We start from the raw sequence: 21,669 nt of genomic DNA, 5'->3' as shown, positions 1-21,669 counted from the left end.
TGATATGGAGGGAGTCTTCTTACTTTCTGAGCAAGCGCCCTGCTCTTGCCTTGTCATGGCACCATGAGAGCTGAGCACATAAAGCAGGGGCACTCAAGGTCGGTATCCACAGAGCACGTAGCAACAGAAGCCAGTGGAACATAGTAGCTTGGATTGATCCATGGACCCAACTGAGGCTTTTTTTTAATAGAACATTGCGAGACTGGTATTTCTATAGGAGCAGGTGGGGAGACCTAGAATTAGCAAGATTGATATAGTAATGTTAATGTATATTCATTGGTACCACCAGCTGGTATAGATGGCAGGGAATATCTGCACTGCTAGAGATGAACTACAAGGCGGTCCAGGGAATAGAAACAGAGCCATTGGGAGGCAAAAGTTTGTGAGTGGATCTGAAAAAATTGAGAGAGCCTGGTCTTGAGGAAAGAGGTTAGCACAACTCCAAAGGAGTCAAGGCAAATGCTGGCATCTGATCAGTGATGGGAAAGCTCCAGCAGGCAAAAAGAGAGAGCTGAACTTGACGCTGAGATGGGAAGAGGCAAAAGGTGGGGGTTCTGCTGGCTAATGAGCAGCCCCAAGAGAAAAATGATGGCAGAAACTTCACTCACTGAGCACCTACCTTGCGTGGTTGGGCACTGTGGTAGATGCTTTCTTCACTTTATTGGTTATGCAGGTATTATCTCCATGTCATAGTGGAGACAGTGGAGGAAACAAACCCAGAGAAGGCGACTTCACTTATTCACCAAACATATGTACTTGGAATATGAAGATGATTAAGACAGTCCTCTTCTTTAAGGGTCTCAGATTACTTTAGGTGACAGATAAGAGGCAAATCATTTTATCACAGAGCAGTCCTTAAGCAAGAGTAGGTGCAAGCACAAGGTGTAATGAAACCAGAAAGAGGTTCCCCATTTCATAGCCTCAGTAAGTGTCAGAGCCAGGATTCAAATCCTGAACTGTTCAAATCTAAACCTCAGCACCTTCCACAACTCTAGCTGCACAGCTCTAATAGTCAAGACCCTTAGTTTCTGTCCAAGTTCTGGGAAGGGCAGTAGCCCTTGCTACTTGCAGGGCATTTTTAAGTGCAAGGAATTGGGATGTGGTATATACAGGTGTCCCGGTATCACCTCAGCCCCAGAAGAGATGATGGTGCCCTCATGGTTACCAGGTAATGGAGACCCTCCCTGGGACAGGATTGATTCCAGAACCTGGAGGTGGCAGTGAGTGGTTCTAGCTATGTGAGCTATTGGAGGCAGGAAACCAGGCTGGTTCTCAGAGAGGCAGACTGGGACCAGAGAATGGAGGGTTTCAAAAATCAAGTTGGGACTGAGAGGAGAGGCCCTATTAGGAGCAGCAGTGGGAATATGAGAATGAAATCAGACAATTCTTGGGTTGGAAGGAGAACTTGCCCAATTGTAACAGGTGCAGCTAAAAAGGGGGCCCCAAATAGGGATTTGTAATGGCATCCAGAAGAACTTGGAGATAATTGGCTCCATACCACAGGGCCACACCTGCCCGGAATGCTGGCAGCTGTGGCCAATTGTGGGAGGAGCTGGAAATGAGGCTGCAGAAGAAGATTGGCGCTGGGATTTAAATGGAGGCGTGGCAGCCATTTGGCATCTCTCTTTTTGGGATCACGTGTCTTTTTGGGGATCACTCGGCTTTGGTGAGAATCAGGACCACGAGGCTTTGGAAGTGCTCCCTTTTGCCACGTGGAGGGTGTCGGGAGGACTGTGTGCATCTGTGCAGAACTTTAGTTTGTATTATTTCAAATAAATAATAAATTCCTTTCCTTTTCACTGATCTCTGGTATTAAGAGATATCTTTCCTCAGGCAGCGGGCAAAACGAACCCAGTGGTGGTGAGGAATCCCCGGAGAAAAAGGGGGGGTCTTTTATATTGTTCAGCCTGCACCCCGCCCCACCCCGCCTGTTCTGTAACACAATCTCTAGGATCATCATCTCCTTTTTGGTTCTGTTGCATTCAACAGATCCTGACAGGACTGTCTGCCTTTTTGAAAATAACTCTTTTGCTTAAAAAACAACCTCCCTTCTTCACACCGGATCTGAAAGAGGCCTGGGGCCCTAATCTTCTTCTAGAGATGCTTTCCCCTGACTAGCAGTTGGACAGCCCAAGCCAACCCTCCACAATTGGGAAAGGGCTGTGAGCCACACCCCCAGGGCACATGAATGACACCTCTCTCTGGAACTGTGGCGAGGCAGGGGAGAGGAGGCTAGGACTAGAGAAGGATCAGAGAAGGCAAAGAGTGGAGCAGCGTGGGGAAGAAAGCCTCCCTGGGCAGGTGGCTCCATTTGATTTCTGATTTAAAGAGGGAGGCTTAGATAGCCAAGAAGAAAAAGGCTAATAAGAAAAATATTAAACTGCAGTGTGTGTTTCCCCAGGGACTTCCTGTTGCCATGACTGACCTCCTAGAGAGCGCCATTCGTTCCCGAGCATGGCAGCTTTATAGGCACTTGTAGGCCTACAAAGAACACCAATTTGCTGCTGCAGTTTGTTTTGATAACTGAAACTTTCAATAAATCTATATTAAAATCAAAGGGAAAATTAACTAGGCCCCAGTGAGGGGCACGGAGATAAGGGAGCACATTACCACCCTGGCCTCAGCCACCCCACATCCGTCTCTTAGTTCAGACTCAGGTCACCAGGGAGATGAATGGCTCAGGCTCAAGGGGAACAGCCCTGGGGAGAGCAGGGCGAAGAAGGCATGGCCAGGTCTAGCCCCACAGCTCCTGGAGCAGAGAAGTCTGTGGGAGTGGTGTGGGGGGTGAGGAGGTGGGGTGGTGGTGCTCATGGTGGGAAGGGGAGCTGGAGAGAAGGACGGGAGAGGGGCAAAAACAATAGAAATAGCCAATATTTACTGAACTCCTGATACTGTGCTAAGCACGTTTGCCTTTAATTCTAACAAGTAGGTACTAGTATTATCTCCACTCTGTAGATAAAGAACTAAGCCCCAGAGAGGCAACTGACTTGCCTAAGGTCACCGACAGAGCCAGGACTCAAAGCTGGATGGGCTCTCTCTGAGCTCGCACTCCTCTAACTGCACTCTGCTGTCTTACGGAGCTTACAGGGACTGTGAATGGCAGAAGTGGTTCTTACAGTGCTCTGATGCAAACGCTTCGGACCCAGCCTAGGTGAGCTCTGCTGTGCCAACTTTGGAGCTTCCGTGTAACTGCCCTTGGGTCCTGCGTTCTCTGCCTTCTGATTGCTGGCTGAGGTCCCAGCTTTGATGGCCATCTTGTTGTTTTTCCTGGTGGGTTGACAGGGCGGTAGAAGAACCGACTCGGTCCTCTTTTTGGTCCCTGTTCTCTGTGTTCACTTTAGCTCAGTCACTTAAACCAGCAGTCAGGAGGTGGCCTAGGGTACGTCTATTACAGAAAGGCTCTAACCCAGATAGTGTAGGTTTACTCATTCTTACAGCCGAGATGGTTGGCTGTGCCCTATTTTCAGGCCAGATTCAGGATATAATAAAGTGAGAGACAGGAGAGGCCATCTCAGGGCCTTTTATTTGTCTAAATTTATTTATCTATTTACTTACTTCTTTATTGTCTGTTCTTCCCATCCTTCCCCTCCCCAACTTAAAAGCTCCTTGAGGATACAGATTTTGTGTGTTTTATTCAGTGAATCCTCAGTAACAGAAACAGTGCCTGACACTTAGAAGAGGCACTATAATTATATGTTGACTGACTGATCAACTAGGATTAATATTTAAATGGCATTAATGGGGGAGGAAGACCCAACTCCAGGTCCAGAATGAGGGAGTACAGGCAAATGTGCTTCCATTTTACTGACCTTGGGTTAAGTGACATCTGTCCCTGCTGATGTTTATTCACCTCATCTGTCCACAAACATTGATTGTGTGCCTGCTTTTGCCTAGTACTGGGCTGGGTATTACTGATATAGGGTGAACAATATGGAAATATGCTTACCTTAAAGGAGTTTACAGCCCTGGGGGAGAGACAAAAAGGAAATAGATAATTATAAAACAATGTGATAAATTCTACAGATGCAAAGCAGAATCACATAATGTGACATTAAGGAAGGTACTCCCAGCTCAAGCAGGAACAATTATGTCAAGGTCAGATCTCACAGAGGTAGCAGAGTCCAGAAATGGCATCATTTCTCTTAAGTGAAAATATGCAGACAGCAGACAGGGGGCTTGGTGAGGGAAGCTAGGCCCAGGAGATGGTTCCTGACGGTTTGGGAGCTGTCAAAGCCATCACAGGCTTGGCCAAGGCCGTGGTGTTGCAGCCCAGATTCTGCTACCCAAGAATTCCCTGAGGGCCATAACCTGGATGAAGAAACATATCTCTGGTTTTGGACAGAGTTCTCACCAGCCGACAGAAAAGACTGTAAGGGGCTGTCTGTGGAACTCCCCACAGTTGAGGCCAGAATCCTTTTAACCCTTAAGTTCCCTCCGGAGAAGACCTGAACAAGTCACTTCCCTCTTTCTTAGCAAGGCCCTTGAGAAATCTTAAGGAAAAAAGCTAGGCATTTTCTTCTTAGCCTAAAACACACCTTCTCTCAGTTCTTCCCCTCGACCCTCCACAGAGAGTGGATAAAAACGACTTGTTGAATGATCAAGAGAAAGTGTCATCTAAATATAACGTCACCTTATGAACCTATACTCACCTTATGCATATATTGTAAGGTGGGAAAACGAGAAGTAGACCTGAGTCTCTCTAGGCCTTGCAAAGTTTTCGTTTTTTTAATAAACATTTCTTTCACAGTCGCTAGTGAGTCCCCGTTCACTCTTCTGAGTACGTGCAACCTCAAAACTACAAGTCCCATAAGGCTGGCCGCGGAGGATCACCATTTTGACACCCCTTAGTGCGCATGTCGGCGGGAGAGCGAACATTTGGAGAGAAGAAGCCCCGCCTACCTGCGTGTCATTGGCCGAAGGGGCCTATGGCGGGCTCAGCGGTTGGCCACCGCACCCGCCCATCCGCTGCGTCGGCCGGGGTCAGAGTGCGCGGAGGTGAGTCGGTGTGTTGTGGACTCGTGGTGCTGGCTGCCGCTGTTGAGGCGGCCGGGAACGGGCAGTGGGGAGCGGGCGGAGCTGGCCCTGCCTCTGCCCGGCCGGCGCCGCAGTCGGCGCGGGCCGCGCCCGCCGCCATAAACTGCCCTGAGCGCCTGATGAGGCCGAGGGAGACGTCGGGGCCTGCACTTGGAGGGAGCCTGCCGCGCTGGCCCCAAGGAGGGGGCGTTGCCATGGCGACAGCCTCTCCTGCTGCTGACGGGGGACGGGGGCGGCCCTGGGAAGGAGGGCTGGTCGCCTGGCCCCCTGCCCCTCCCCTTACTCTCCCCTGGACTTGGATGGGCCCGAGTTGGGGGCAACACCCCGGGGTGGGTGATGCAGAGAGGCCCCCCAGATTTGGGCCCTGGTTGATGCATGCCGGGGTGCGGGTCGCGGCGCGCACAGTTTGTGCGACTTGGGTGCTGGTCCATGTGCTCACCCTGGATGCATGATCTACTGAGTAACGCACAGGCAGAGAGGGAGCGGGGCCGGGCTCTGCAGGGCAGACTGGTTGAGGTGACTAAAGGTGCTGACTTCTTAACATGGAATTACCAGGGAGGAGGATGAGGGGTTTGACCAGAGAGGATAGAAACCCAGCAAGGAGATAGTAGATAGAACATCCCCTTCCTCCCCACCACCCACAAGCACACAAGGTTAGCAGTTTACCTCTATGTAAATCTGTAGCAGTGGTGGTAGCGATGGTGGAAGGACTGAATAAGGGGCCTAACTGGGGTTGCTTTCTGTTTGTTTTTTCTGCAAATGTTACAGCAACAGGTGCTTTCTTAAAACAAAAAAAGCATGAACTAGGATTGAGGCTTGACTTTGAGTTCTTGCAAAATATAACTGCTCCTTGTTGATTCTGAAGATGCTGAATGTGACCCCTCACTGGGGGTTTGGATTCTGTCCTTAGGGCTGGATTTTGCTAAGCGATGGTTCCTATGGTTGCCTCTGCTACAAGTGTCTGGCCACTCTATGTCATTAGCTCTTTTCAGACATTTTATCAGTCTCCCAGCTGAAGGGCAAAAGAAAACACGAATCCTATTGGCGAAAGACTATGCACTATTTGAACTATAGTAGGTTGTGATTGGCTGAATGATTTTTGATTATAGAGTTTCTACCAGAAATTGGCTTCATCAAATTCTGCTTTATTCTGACTTTATCATACACAGCATGCCTTGTTTTAGTGGGTTCATGCCTGGAGCTTAAGTATATTATACTTGAATACCTTACCATTTAAAAGCCAATTTATAAACTGGGACTTGGAGTGTGACACCACTAATGTGTGTGTCTGTGATCTTGGTTAGAAACCCACTTGGCTGGATTTCCTCATAGAGGTAGTGGGGGGTGGGAAAAGGGAGCTGCCGGGAAGTGATTGATAAGGTTTCCTTTATGGATTCTGTGGTGCTTCACTGGAGCTCAGAGCACTTTGGCAACTTAAGCACTCCAAATTAAAAGCTCATTAACAATTCCTGCCCAAAGATCCTGTAAATAATCCTCTAGCTAGGTCATGAAGCTTGGCTGAGAGCTCTCCTTCCAACTTAAAATTCCAAATAAAAGTGCTTTTATTCCCTTTCATCTTGAAAAGTGTTTTGTTTGTGGTGGGGTAAGTTGGCGAGTGGCATTTTCTCAGGGTATCTGAGTAGAATAAAGTTGTAATGTATAAAGAATGGTAGACAGGAATAGGTGATTCCAAACCTGGGTGTTTCTTATGCAAAGGGCACTTATTGCTGGCTTATAATGGCACCTCTGCAACGTCTAGACCTTTGGAAGATCTTAATTAGGCAATAAATATGAGAGTTGTCCATTGATGATTTTACTTGGGATTTGGTTACTTTGACTTTCTAAGAATTTGAGGCAAACCTAGAAGTATCCTGCAAGTTTCTTGGTTTATATGGCCATTTGCAATATGACTTGAGCATTTGTGGCAACCAACCCCTCCTCCAATCCCCACCTCAGTTCCTGAGTTCTGAATATTGTCAACCTTACTAGTGTCCTCTCCTTTACTGGACTAGGATTCTGGGATTATCCAGAGAGCTACCACTTCATGTCTCTCTTTCTCAGTCGAAGTTTAGATATTGTAACTATTTAGAGTTTCTAGGAGATAAGCCTCCTTAGGAAAAAAAGTATGCTGCTAGAGAACTTGAAATTCATTGTTCCAAAAATATACTGCCAGAAACTTCTGCACAGGCACTGTCCTACCACATAGATGGCTGTTATCCCAAAGTAGTTTGAGTTTAGAAGTTTGAAGTATACTGTTGGTTCTTAAATTGTTTCAAACAGCAGCCCCCTGGGGATTTGATCCTTTGTACTGAAATAGACTTGTTGCAGAGATGTGTATTTATCTACAGCATTGGGGCTTTCCAGCTCTCACAGAACCTTCAGCATCCCCAGCCACCAGCCTTGGCATCTTCGAAGTAAGGAGAGGTGAGAATCCTGCTGCATGATCAAGTTTGGCTTGACTTCCTCCTTATGAGTATTTGGGCTTGGAGGGTGAGGGGTCAGGGCCAGTGCAGACTGGATTTTTCTGTAGCTTTTTCTGACAAGACACCATATGCTTAAAGACCATTGAAATTTACCCGGAGTCTATAAGGTGTAAGAGTTGGAGTTGGGATATCCAGACTTCAAGTTCTGTCATGGTTTCTTTGTGGGCGTTGCCTGTATATCTACTTTAGGTTCAGAAAAGTTTAATAGAGCTGGAATAGTTCTTTATTCTGACAAATAGACATCTTCAGACAGTAGGAAGGAACACATTCATTTTGGCTTTTGATAATACATTTGACCAAGACCTTTGGGATCTTGGTTTAATTTGGTTTGTGAGTCACCTCTGGGTAGATGGTTAATTCTAGCCTATCTTCATTTTACAAGGATCGGGGCTGGCTAAAAGGTGGACTCTGATGATCGATAGCCAGGATCTGAGAGGCTGTTTCTTTAATAATTAAGGGCCAGGCACTTTGCTAGGTCCTGGGATTATGGTGGTAAATAAGATAGCTGCTGTCCCTGACACCAACGAGCTTACAAATTCATGGGGGAGACAGACAGTAAAGAAGCAGTTATAATATACTCAGAGGGTGCTATAATAAGGTAAGTGTAGGTGCTTTGGGACTACTCAGAAGGGTCCCTCACCCTGACCAGTGGGCTCAGGGAAAGCTTCTCAGAGAAAGTAACCTCTTCTGGAATTAGGTGAAAATATGAGGGACTATGTGTGAATGTCAGAGCTTTGTTGAATTTGAGAAACTGAAGTTTAATGTGATTGAAAGAGTACTCTGGGCAAGGAGCAGGAAAATATGGTGAGAAGTGAAGCAGGAAAGGTAAACAGAGTCCAGTACCTTATAGGTGGGGGAAAATATAAGGCTAGGTCAGCAGTCTTTTTCTGTGAAGGACCAGTAAATATTTAGGCTTTGTGGTTCTCTGTCACAACTATTCAGCTCTATTCAACGCTGCTGTTACAGCATGAAAGCAGCCATAGTATGAAAATGAATGAGCATGGCTGTGTCCCAGTAAACTATAAAAATGGTGGCCGCTGGATTTGGCCTGCAGACCAAAGTTTTCCAGACCCTGGATCAGACTGATAAGAGCAGTAAGAATCCGTGGAAAGGTGTTAAGCGGTGGACTGATAATACATTTGTGTTTTAGAAAGTTTGCTCTGATTTCATTGTTAAGCATGGGTTAAACAGAACTATACTAGAGCAGGGAGGCTGTGGCAGTTACATGGGTAGTATTTTATATTTCCCTCTTTGAGTCAGTATTTTTTTTAAGATTTTATTTATTTATTTTTAGAGAGGGAAGGGAGGGAGAAAGAGAGAGAGAAACATCAATGTGCAGTTGCTGGGGGCTGTGGCCTGCAACCCAGGCATGTGCCCTGACTGGGAATCGAACCTGTGATGCTTTGGTTCGCAGCCCACGCTCAATCCACTGAGCTATGCCAGCCAGGGCTTGAGGTAGTATTTTGACACTTAAAGATTGAATATAAGTGAATCTCTGCCTATATGTGTATACTTTTTACTACTAATTTTCAGAACATCTACTGGAGCTTAAAGATGTTGGCAATACCAACTCCTATTTCACAGACTAGAAAAGGTGTAGGAAGAGAAAGTTGGTGTTGATGGATTGAAAAGACTTTGGGAAGCCTTTCTTATTTAAAGAAGTATGGAATAAATGGAGCCCTGGTAGTAGGGATCTTGGTCTTAGGGATCTAGGTCTTAGCTTAATGTCAGTTGCTTTGAACTCCTCGAACTATGCACACAGAGGAGGGCCCCTTTTCCTAAGCTTTCTAGGAATTGTTCTCATTATATGTCTTACCTAGTCTGTCCTTGCTTGTGGCAAACTGACAACCTTTTTTCTGGTCTTGGGAATGCCTCCTAGTCAGGCACAAGGACCAAATAAAGTTGAGTGTCTGGTGATTTGTTCTCCTCCTCCTTGAAGCCCCAGTGTACTTGCATCGCTGAAGGGTAGCCTGTAGGTTTCAGATAACAGTGCTCTGCGACTTTGGCTAAGTGACTTACCTCTCTGAGTTTAACTTTCCTACCCGTAAAATGGAGATGATGGAACTTAGTAAGGCTGGTTAAAGGAATAAATGAGATAATGTATGTAAAGGTCCTAGCGCAGTGTCTTTAATCTTTGTTACCAATGGTATTTTACACAATAATTTTGAAAATTATTAATTTGTTACACAATTAATAACTTTTTTTACTAATAGTATCTTACACAATAATTTTTTAGAGCAGTCAGCAACAGTTGGGTCCTCACAATTGTAATTGTGACCATAGGGTAGAAATGTAGACCCTGGCAGAGCAGTCAGCAGACAGGAGGCAGTTACAACTAAAGCAAGGCACTGCTCTTCATAATGGAAAACTTTCAGACATCAGGAGTCCCATTTGGAATGCCAGAACTTTCTTCAGAGTGGGCCTTAGCCCCAATACCATCAGTAAAGTGAACTGAGAGAGCAGCTACCTGAAAGTAATTCACCGAAGTGTGACCAGTCATTTCTCCTAGTCTGTCAGGGTCATTTATTAGTGTTGCTATCCTTGTGGACCTACATCTTTGCAAAGTGCCTCTCAAATGTCTTGTATTACTTTTCACCACCACTCCGGGAAGTGGGTCAGCTGGTCAGCATTCATTATTATCCCTGTTACCCACTGAGGAAACTGAGGCCCAGTGAGGTTAAGTGTGCTGCCTGAGGTCATACTAGAAGGTGTGAGAGCTAGTGCAGATTTGCCTCCAGATGGAGTTGTGTTAGTTTATTGCTGTGATTTCTCTTCCTTGGAGTGAGAGATGTGTAGTTACTGCAGAAATGCATTCTGATGCATACCTTGTCCAGATTTGCTAGGCTTGATTTGGGTCCCACTTTATCCACTTGGTCCTGCTGGGTTTTAATTGTTGGCTGCCAGGAACAGGCCTGCCAGGAAGCAGATTCCCTTTGGGTCATTGTTTTTAGCCCGTCCTCCTTTGGGGACATTCTTGGGGGAGCCTTGGGTTACGAGAGATTGCTTTGATATGTTCAAAATTGTGCCTTGTGCCCCACAGCTACAGGTAAAATCAAAAGGCAGATAATTTATGGGAGTGTCAGAGCTGGCCGCTGGCACCTCAGGAGGCCATTAGTATGCCTGTTCAGACCCTCTGTGTCCTTGCAATTGATTCCTCTTTGCATGAGCTTGATTTGGGAAGCTGTAGATCTGTGGGTAGTGATTGGATGTGACAGTCCAAACACTGGTCCCTAAATTAATCCTTTTAATAGTATTCTGGCACCAAGGCAGTGTTTCTCTCTCTCTCTTTCTCTCTCTAACTGTGAGGACAGAATGGGGTGGTTTAGGAGTAAGCCGAGAGACAGAGAGCGTGAGAGAAAGACGCTTTGCCTGGTGCTTATGCCCTGCTCTGCTCTAACATGTTTTGATTCCAGAGCAGTTGACATCATGACTTTGGGCTTACACACTCTTTCAGCAAACACTGACTCACACTTACTTGTGCCCGGCTCTGTGCTGGGAATACAGAAGTGAATAAGATGTGGTCCTTGCCCTTAAGGATCTATGTCTAATTCAGTGTCTCTCAGAATTTTAAAACTCATGCACTTTTACATGAAAACAGTCTTATGCTTTTCTTTAATGCTACTTGAAATTTTAAAATACATTAAAGGGTCTGACCAAAAACATGTCAGAAATTATGTCAGATAGGTTTTTTTTAAGTCCTCATTAGAGAACATACTTATTGATTTTAGAGAGAGAGGAAGGGGTGTCAGGGGAGACAGAAACGTTGATGTGAGAGAGAAACATCAATTGGCTGTCTCCTGTATGCACCCTGACTGGGGACTGAACTTGTAATCTAGGCATGAGCGAGCCCTGACCAGGGATGGAACCTGCAGCCTTTTTTGGTGTATGGGACAATGCTCAGCCAAGTGAGTTGCCCAGCTAGGGCTCAGATATGATTTTTAAACACACGTGTGCACATACATACATCTATATCTGCTATCTTCCATCCTCACCTCCCTGAAAATGATTGGTAGGAGGAGAAACATAACCAAAAACCTTAACAATACAGTGAGACAAAAGTTACGAAATAGCGATAAACTGCTACTGGATCACACTTAAGCAATTAACTTTGTGATGAGGTGTCAGAGAAAGCTCCTAAAAGGGGGGAGATTTGAGCTGGATTTAGAAGAAGGAGCAATAATGTGCCTGGGGAAGTATATTTTAAAACAGAGGAAGGAGCATTTGCAAAGGCACAGATTTCTGAAAGGAAACCTCACATGTGGGGAGTTGAGCATGAGCTGGTTGTCACCTTGCCTCTGGCCGCTTTCTCTGCTCTGTGCAGTGGGAGGGTTTGCTCCTCTAGAGCCGTGTCTGAGAAGAGGCCTTGAGTCCCTTGTGATGCAGTTGTTTTCATCCAGAGTCCCGCTTCCTGCTTCTCCTTTGTGTACTCAGGGTCGCAATTTGTTATTCTTGTTTAAATATTTTTTTAAAATGTTATGCAAACAAATTTGAATGGACTGGACAGACTTAATTATTGCTTGTGGTTGAGTTAGTTTTAGTTCAAGTCACACCTTACCTCAAAAGAAAATTTGAAGTTGATATGCAGTGTTAGCCTTATGGCTGATGGGGAAATCAGTCCAGTGGGGAAATATGAGCCCTCAAACATGGGAGAGGAGAACTGGACCCCAAAGAACTGAGTGCTTCCGAGCCTTAGTTTTCTCATATGTAAAATGCTAATACTGTTACCCATTTAACTTGATTGTTGAGAGGACTGAATGAGTGAAATATGTACGTTCCCAGTAGTGTGCCTGGCTTACAGATTTTCAGAAAATGTTTTTCTTTCCTTTTTATCATGTATTAACAACAATAGTTCCCTTTTACTGACCACTTAGTATTGTGCCAGTCATTTTATTATACATTGTGTGACTAAATTGAGCCCCTAAGAGATAGGTGTTATTGTAGCTGTTATTACAAAGACTATATGGTGGAGTTGGGATTTGAACCCAAGCTTGGCTAATACCAGCATTTTTAAAAAGACTTTGTTTATTTTTAGAGAGAGGGGAAGGTGGGGGAGAAAGAGAAGAAGAGAAACATCAACGTGTGGTTACCTCTCATGTGGCCCCTACTAGGGACCTGGCCTGCAACCCAGGCATGTGCTCTGACTGGGAATTGAACTGACAACCCTTTGGTTCACAGCCCATGCTCAGTCCACTGAGCCATACCAGCCAGAGCTAATACCAGCATTTTGACAACTATCTGTGTGACTCCTTATTTTTATATTAGTTCTCCATCTCATAAGGGGGGTATAGAAGGTTCTGGGGTCAGATGCTGTCTATGAGTGTGGGAGGTGCCTAACAGAGTAAGTACCATACCCTGCCCTTCCTTCACTTCTATCCTGTTTCTGGTGTATTAAGAAATAAGCCTTTGCCCCTTCTCGTGTACGATGGGGTTACAACTGACTTGCAGGGTTTTACAGAGATGTTTCCCTTTGTGGAGCTTGCCCCAGCTACTGGGTGTGGCTGATGGGTTACCAAATGGCAGGCAAATCACAGTCACTCCTTTTGCTGTGCTGCCTCGACCTGCTGGGACAGGCAGGGGAGAGTAAACCTCAAGTGCCCTGTGATGTTGCCACCAGAATTTGGTGTTCCTGAAGGTCTTTAGTGACTTAAGCTCTGCTGGTAGTTTTGGGTTAGCAGCCGCTTCTGATGTTGGGCGAGCTTTACCTACCTAGCTCTGCGTTGGAGCAGAAGCAGCCCTTAGCTGCAAGCCAAGAGAGTGACAGGTTATAGAGAAGAGTTTGTTTTGTTGAGTTGAGGATCCAGCTTTAGAGGTCCTTCTTCCATTCCACTTTGGGACCATCAGGAAGTTGTATAGAGGTTCCAGGGGATGTCAAACTCTATTGTTTCAGCCTCTGCCTTTCAGACCTAGCTCTCAGGCCCTTGGCTTCCACTGTGAGGTTGCATTAAAAGCTCGGGTGATAAGGCCTTGTGTTGGGGCCCCCTGGGTTCTCTTCTTACTCCTACTTGCCATGTGAACCTTGTGCAGTCTGTTTCTCTTTCTGGGACTCCTTTTCACTGGCTGGCTGGCCTGTGTCACGGCTTAAGTTTTCTTTCACCTTTGGCAGTCTGATTTTCACAGAAAGTGCTCTGGCAGTAAGGATGCATTCATTCATTAGATGGAAGATTATGATTTTTGAAGGCATGCAGTTTATTTATATTTTTCCCAGGCTATTTTAGCTGCCTAAGATAGAGCCTTTGATCGAGTGAGTTCCAGACAGGTATTGCTGTCTTCTCTGTTGATGCTTCTGTGACTCAGGTGCCTGGGGTACTACAGGTCAGGTGAGGACAGGAACTTGCCCCAGGAATGGGAACTGGGGAAGCTACAGCTGACTCAGGTGTTTCTAGTAATTGGGACTCAGAATCTTCATCTGGTGCTTTGGAGTTTCTCAGGAATCCCCTGCCTCCCAGTCCGGTTTTAATGGCATAGATTGAATCCAGGGATGTACAAACCCATATCCTCCCCTCTCCCCCAGATTCCAAGTATGTGTGGTTGGGGAGAGGGGGTGGGAGTAGATCGTAGATCCCATATTTCATGATGGGCCTCTCTCTTTCCCATCCCCCCACACCCCCCTGGCCAGTGTATGTGGATATTAAAGGATGCCCCCCCCCTCACCCTCCCTTCCCCTCTCCAGTAATGGAAGGCTATAAAATGTCTATTTACCCAAGACACCAGAATGACTCCTCTGTGGTTCCACTAATCTGGTGATTTGGTGCTTCTCTGGTCTCTCAGGTAAATACAGATTGAAGCTTTTTATAAAGGCATATTATTTCCCTCATTAAATGTGTGTTTTGGCACATGCGTTATTTACCTGACCGACAGTAATGGCTGCAGAGGAGCCATTGGTGTCTGTTGTGTAAATACTCTGCACGGAGACCATCCTCCAGGGGCTGTGGCTCAGGCCTGTTTCTCCAAATCAGGCTGGCCCTGTGGCAGTCCCTGTTTACCCCTCCCCTGCCCCTGGGGGGCTGGTCCCTTCGTTTTGAGGAGAGAATCATTCATTTTCCTTCTTGCCATTGGCTACTTACTACCATTAATTTACTAGGAAAGAGAAAAGAGTATTTGAGAATAAATGTGTATAAGTCTTGGTCTCTGATGAAAGATTTTGTGCTGAAATACACAGAATCATAGACTGTTTCTTTTGGGTCCTGCCCCTCAACTAGATACCAAAAGTCCCAGTTGGTAATATAAGTTCTAGAATTACATTCTGCAAACTTATGACTAAAGCATAGAGACGTCAATAGAAAAGAGAAATCCCTAAGATTTCAGAGGTAACGAGGGCAGGTGAAGCTCCGCTGCCTTGAGGGCAGGGATGTTTCCTGATAAGGTGCTAATGAACAGGAGTGCGCAGTGCGGGCGCCAGCTGGGGCGCTCTTAGTCCTGAACACACCAGCCTCCCTGCCAGAAGGGAGCGTGCAGCCTACATTCTCCCTCACGTACCTCTCGGTTTGTTTTTTCTTTTCTTTTCCTCCCTCCCTCCCTCCCTCCGTCCCTCCCTCTCTCCCTTCCTTCATTTTCTTTCTTTGCTTTTAGAGGGAGAGGAAGGGTGAGAGGCAAACATAGATGTGAGAGAGAAGCATTGATTAGTTGCCTCCCATAGAGCCTGGACTGGCGATTGTAAGCTCCCAGACTAGGGATCTTAGTGCACCCAGACCAGGGATCAAACCTGTGACATAGTTCTGTGCCTTAACTGAGAATCAAACCTTCAATCTTTTTTGGTTACAGGATGATGCTTAAAGCAGCTGAGCCACACTGGCCAGGGTTCTTTTTTCTTTTATTAAGCCACATTGCATATGGATTAAAAGATAACTTTTAAAAAGTTTGAAATAGTCCAAATTTATGTATAAGTTAGAAGTTCAATACAAAGAATTTGTTTTAGCCATTTGAGAGTTATGTTGCCAACCTAACACCCCATCACCCTGAATACTTCGCGTGTATTTCCTACATGGAAGGACATTTTCCTACCTGACCAAGTGCAGCCATTAAAGCTAGGAAATTTTGATAATGTTACCTCCATCAAATCCTCAAACCCCATTCAGGTTTTGCCAGTTGTCCCAGTAAGGTTCTTTGTAGCAAAATGATCCAGTTCAGAATTGTGCACTGCATTTAGTTATGGTGACCTTGATACTTTTGAAGATTATAGGCTGTCCCTCAGTTAGGGTTGGTCTGAGGTTTTCTAATGATCATATTTAGGTTGTGCATCTTTGACAGGAATATCACAGAAAATAAGCTTTGTTTTTCTCATTGCATCCTATCAGTTGGTGCATGATTTTGATTTACCCCATTATTAATGATGTTCATCTTGTTGAGTGGATTAAGGTGATGTCTGCCAGGCTTCTCCATTGTAAACTTACTCCCTGTAATAATAAGCATTCTTTGAGGAGATACTTTCAAACTATATGAATATCCCACATCAAACTTAAATTTTATTTATTTATTTATTTTTTAATGGACCCATGGGTTTCCTTTTTATTCAACACATTGTAACCTATTAATATCATTATTTATTTGCCAGTGAGATCCCCTTCAAGCTTACTTCTGCATTGTTTTGATATGTTTTTATCATTGAGCATTTCCTTGCTTTCTGGCACAAGATGTTTCAGGTTCATCTTGTCCTTTCCCTGCCACAGCCCTGAAATCAGCCATTTCTCAAAAGAGCTCTGGAGAATGTCATTTAGAAGGTGACCGGGTGCTGTGTGTGCTCATTACTATTGGAATGTTGCTGCTCCCTGGCCCTTCAGCAGGCAGCTAGAAAATATATGTGCATGTTTTTATATATTTGTATATGTGTGTGTGCGCATGCATGTATCCATTCTCAATTGCATCTAGCTTTATTTATATATTTTTAGAGAGAGGGGAAGGAAGAAAGAGGAGAGAAACACCAACTGGTACCTCTTGCATGCCCCCTACTGGGGACTTGGTTTTCAACCAGGCATGTGCCCTGACTGGGAATCAAACCAGCGACCCTTTGGTTCACAGGCCGGCCACTCGATCTACTGAGCCACACCAACCAGGGCTCTAGCTTTATTTTTATATATTATAGATCAGAAACTGAGTTTATACTTTTACCTTCAATTCTAATCCGACACCATGGATTTCTTTCTTTTTCCATATTTTAATTCTGTCCTCTAATGGTGAGAAACCTTATTTCAGTTACCCTTAATATGTGCTTCTTTAATAAATTCCTCTGAATGTAAGTAATCTCCATTGTGGTCTCCTTTCTTCCCTGCTCTTGGCCGCCTTTTTTACCATGCCCCTGACTCCCTGCATCAGACCCCTCTACCACTGCCCCATGGATGCCTTCCACACCCCTTCCTGCATCTGTGTGGATGCCCTTCTCACCTACCTGCACTCTCATACTAGCCTCCAGACCCTTATGCTCCCCCCACCCCAATTGTTGTTGACACCTACCTTCCTCTGCCACAACTAATGGCTCTAAAGCCATTAGGTTGAATTTTTCAGGAAGGGAAGAGGAAGAGGTACCCTCTGTTTCTTGACTTGAGTTGAATTGATGCTTAGAAGTAAGGGAAGTATAGAACCTAGTGACTGCTGACGTATGGAGGCCTGGTCTCCTAATGTCTGCTCTCAAGACTTCCTGCAAGAGAAGCTATTTGATGTGGGTAAAATTGGGTGAGAAAAGCAAGGCCTGCAGACAAGAGGACCTCTGACCATCAATATTATCATCTATGGAAGGGGATGAGACATGTATAGTATGCTATATGAGAGGTCGAGAGCATTCTAGGAAGTAGGAGACATTAATGTTGATCTCTGAGGTTGCCTTTTGCATTAAATGGATTTATAGGTCTGAAATATGGGGGATCCAGGTTTGCCTATGTGGGTATAGCCCAATAAGGTAGTAAATTATACATCAATAATAGTAAGCTAATATTGATCCATAAATTAGTTGCAAATCCAGTTTGGCGCAAGGAGGAGGCCTCCTACTTCCTCCTACTCCACAGCCATCTTGGATTCTCCCAATAGTAAGCTAAGACTTACGGAGCCAGACACTGCTCTTAGAGCTCTGTGTGTGTCCTCTCATTTCAGTCTCACTTATGGAGTAGGAACTGTTACTGCCATTTGAAGAAGAGCTAGCCCATGGTGCCATGGCAAATAACTAGTATAGCCAGGATTCAAATCTGGAAGCCCTCCTTAATCATGACACTTAATTGCCTGTAGTATCTGGTACATGGGTTCTGGTTGTCTGTATGTACACTTTGTACACTATGTTTACACATTGGAGAACATTAAGACTTTAAGAAGTCCTTATGTGTGGCCTGATTTCAAGGGGTTAGAGAAGTGTTCCAAGGCCCTGAGGGACTTTAGATCCAAACTGGAATGTATAATCTGAGCAGACGGGTATCTCCCATCTAGTCAAGGCTGTGATACTGTTCAGGTGTGTTTGATGTGAAGTGTTATTTGGGATTCCAGCTTTCAAAGGGACATTGGCCCATTTGCCTTTCCAAGGAATTCCCTAATGAAACTCAAGCCACCTTTGTCTATCCTGGGCTGAGTTTTGGCTGAATTTTTGCGGGGGGTGTGGAGCTGTGGTGAAAACGAGCACTGTGCTAATGCAGGATCCATGAAGAACTTAAAATTCTTTTTTTTTATGATAGTTTATTTTTTATTATTTATTTATTTTTAGAGAGGGAAGGGAGGAAGAAAGAGAGAGAGAGAGAAACACCAATGTGCGGTTGCTGGGGGCCGTGGCCTGCAACCCAGGCGTGTGCCCTGACTGGGAATTGAACCTGCGACACTTTGGTTCACAGCTCACGCTCAATCCACTGAGCTACGCCAGCCAGGGAGAACTTAAAATTCTTTTCAGTCTTAGCTCCACTGCATCCACATGGAATCTCACTAGGGACAGGGAATCGAGGATGCACACTGGCAAACATCCTAATGAATACACAGGCAAGTTATTGTAGCTCATTCAGTGGATCAAGGGAGAGGCAGGCTGAGAAGTGATACTTGGTATTGTCCCGTGTGCACTCAGGTACTAATGACCTCATTGCCTTTGAGGATGCTCTGGACTTCACAGACTGCTCTCCTCCCCTACCCCACATGAAGGAGAAGGTGCCCGTCTGCAGCCTTTCAGAGGCAAGCTTTTGGCTCTGTAAGAATGGGTTTCCAGAAGGCATAAACTATGGCCATTTCGGTACTGGCAGTGAAATCTCTTTTTTGATTTTGAGGGAATTTGAGTATTTGGTATAAAAGAGGGGAAAACACAACATTTCTGCTTTGTTCCTTTTTTTTGAAAAGGAAACTTGAGTTGTTTAAAACTTAGGCTTTGATTTTTATATTTAGTTAGTCCTCTAAGGAGCAGACATTCTGCAAATTTAAAGGGAAAACTTGAAAAGTCATTTGGATTTTTTTTTTGCACATGTTCACTCAGAAATTTACTAGACTTTTAGAAATGCTCCCATTACTGCCACATCTGGGTTTTCTCTTTTTCTTCCCTATTTAAAAAAGTCCTGCAGTCATTCAAGGCTCCTAGTAGAGAGTGATTCTAAAGGCAGCAAATGGGAAAGCCTAAGGCAGTTGGCAGCTGTGCTCTGCAGGCGTTATTCGTTCTCCCAGGGTGCCAGTTACTGGCTTGGGGCCTGGGGAATCAACAGAATATTGTGAGCAAGCTCCCCTGTGACTGGCTCTGTTTGCTTTCACATTGGGGAAGGGAGGACAGTACATGGAGATGTCAAGATACAGGCAGGAAAGCCAGGGGCAAATGGCTCAGAATGGAACTGAGGAGAGAATCTTGGGCGTTTTGCTGTCTGTCTGAGTCTACTTAGCTCCCAGGACTGACTGTGCAACGGGGTCACCTCATGTTACTTTGAGAACTTTAGCTTTAATCTTAACTGTCACCACCTGAGAAGTGAGCACAGAATTTTTCTCTCTTTTAAACTGTAGAGCTCTATTTAAAGATGAAGGCCAGTGTTGCATGTTGTTTTGAGAATGAATGGGGAGATGCCAGGCTGTCATAATGCTGCAGGGGCTAGTATTAGGGTCTTTAACTTCAGTAATAAATACTGTGATTTAGAAAGGGGGCTCAGAAACAAACTGGGGCGTGGTTCATGTTGTGTGACTATCCCCGAAAACTAGATAGAACAGGGCCACCGTGGGAGGGGAGTAACCCAGGCTCTCTGTTTTTTTTTTTTGTTTTGTTTTGTTTTTAAATTTTCCTCCCCTAAGTTTTAGATGCTTCTGGATGTTCAATGCTAGCGCCTTTGCAGACTGGAGCAGCTCGATTTTCTTCATATTTACTTTCAAGAGCAAGAAAAGTGCTGGGCTCCCACTTATTTTCTCCCTGTGGTGTTCCGGAGTTCTGCTCCATATCCACCAGAAAGCTGGCGGCCCACGGCTTTGGCGCATCCATGGCGGCAATGGTGTCCTTCCCTCCCCAGAGGTATCACTACTTTTTAGTGCTGGACTTTGAGGCCACGTGCGACAAGCCACAGATTCAACCTCAGGTAACTGTTGCATCATTGCTTCAGAAAAGGTGGGGTGGTAAGGAGGGAGGGAGGACAGTTTTGCTTCCTGGGACCCAGAGGAACTTTCTCATGTCTTCCTGGCTCTTAGCTACTCATCTGGAGTTCCTGCCTAGGGAGCAGGACTTGGTGTAGGCGTGCTAGCGAAAGGTAGACCTGAGAAGTCTCTGGAGAGAATGGGGCACATTGTTTCTCTCTGGCCTCAGCCTTTGGGAATCAAAATACTTCCTTTCGTCCCACCCTTCCTCTCTCCTTTTCCTTCCCTCTTTCCGTATTCTGCTGTTGCTATTGTGGTCAGCCTCCAAGATGGTCTCCAGCAATCCTTACCTCTTGAGATGCGTACCCTTAGTCATTCCTCTCCCACATTGAATCAGAGCTAGCCCTGTACACCCAATACAGTATAGTGTAAGAGACATTCTGAGGCTAAGCCATGAAGAGCATTGCAGTCCACCTGCCCTTGAGTCACTTGTTCTGGAAAAAGTCAGCCACCATGCTATGAGGACCTTGAAACAGCCCTGTGGAGAGGCACATGTGCACAGGAACTGAGGCTCTTGGCTGAAAACCAGTACCAACTTGCCAGTCATGTTTCTTGGTACTATCTTGGCAGTGGATCTGCCAGTGCCAGTCAAGCCTTTAGATAACTCCAGCCCCTGTGGACATCTCACTTCACCCTCGGGAGAGACCCTGAGCCAGACTGGCCAACTGAGCCACTCCTGAATTCCTGGCTTACAGAAACTGAGAGACAACAAATGGTTATTGGTGTTTTATGCCACTAAATTTTGGGATGATTTATTATGCAAATTAGATAACCTGAACAAGTACCATCGTTGATCTGTTGGAAAGGAACATTTTTTTGCCTTTTTTTTTCCCTTAGTCACCAACTGTATTCAGAGACTTTTTATGGTACTGCTACTAGGAAGCTCGGATTAGCAGCAGAGGGGCGCCTATGCTAGGTGACCTCGGAGTGCTTGGTATTTGCTTTGGAGGAATGATTGGGAGCTGATATGGCAGTTCATTGTTGTGTGGGGACCTTGGGTATGCCTGGCTCTAGGGCTGTAACTCTTCCCGGTGAGCCTGAGTTGTCAGGTGTGAAATTCTGGAATGCACAGACATGTTGGTCTGGGCATGGTAAGGGGAGGGAGAGAGGAGGACTATGGCATCAGGCACGTGGGAGACAGGGAGGAGTGTCCGTTCAGAGGTAAACTTTCTTTGATTTCTCATGATTGATTTTTTTTCCAGGAAGATGTTCTTTCTTTAGAATAGTAGATTGTTATCCATAAAGCAGACACCACGATTCCTTTTCCTTCCCCTTTCTTCTCTTTCCTACTCTCCTTTAAAGTAGTAGTCTGCCTTTGAGGCATTGGAATCAGGCCTGCCCGAGGCTTGGGAAGACAGGAGCAGACTGAGGAGCATGTCCTAGTCAAGGAAGTTTGTATAAAAGGGAATACAGCTTGGGAGCTACCTGAGCCACATTTACTTTCTCAGCCCACGCTGTGGGGTCTCCTCTGTCTCCCAGAACTAGTGGAGACTCTATGCTGGGTGTGCCTGGGTGGTGGGTAGGAATTTTGGTTATGTACATTCTTGTAGGTTGGGAATCAGGGATTTATATCCCAATATATCATATTATTTCTCTCACT

General features: G+C 45.4%; 1 protein-coding gene across 8 annotated transcripts in view; it reads left to right on the top strand.

The window, feature by feature from the left end:
• The first annotated feature begins 4,809 nt into the window (after nucleotides 1–4,809).
• Nucleotides 4,810–21,669, top strand: part of ERI3 (ERI1 exoribonuclease family member 3) — a 122,192-nt gene continuing 105,332 nt past the window's right edge. Inside the window, exons 1-4 of one of the 8 annotated variants that reach the window (XM_045860003.1) lie at nucleotides 5,014–5,363; nucleotides 7,383–7,458; nucleotides 16,184–16,234; nucleotides 19,737–20,014. In XM_045860003.1, coding sequence (XP_045715959.1) covers nucleotides 5,154–5,363; nucleotides 7,383–7,458; nucleotides 16,184–16,234; nucleotides 19,737–20,014 — 615 coding nt within the window. In that variant the 5' untranslated portion in view covers nucleotides 5,014–5,153. The other 7 variants (XM_045860005.1, XM_045860004.1, XM_045860006.1 and 4 more) reach the window with 7 other exon arrangements.

Source organism: Phyllostomus hastatus, unplaced genomic scaffold (assembly GCF_019186645.2).
Source record: "Phyllostomus hastatus isolate PE091 unplaced genomic scaffold, TTU_PhHast_1.1 phas_scaffold_182, whole genome shotgun sequence".
NCBI classification, from domain to species: Eukaryota; Metazoa; Chordata; class Mammalia; order Chiroptera; family Phyllostomidae; genus Phyllostomus; species Phyllostomus hastatus.
This window is presented reverse-complemented; position numbering and strand designations above follow the sequence as displayed.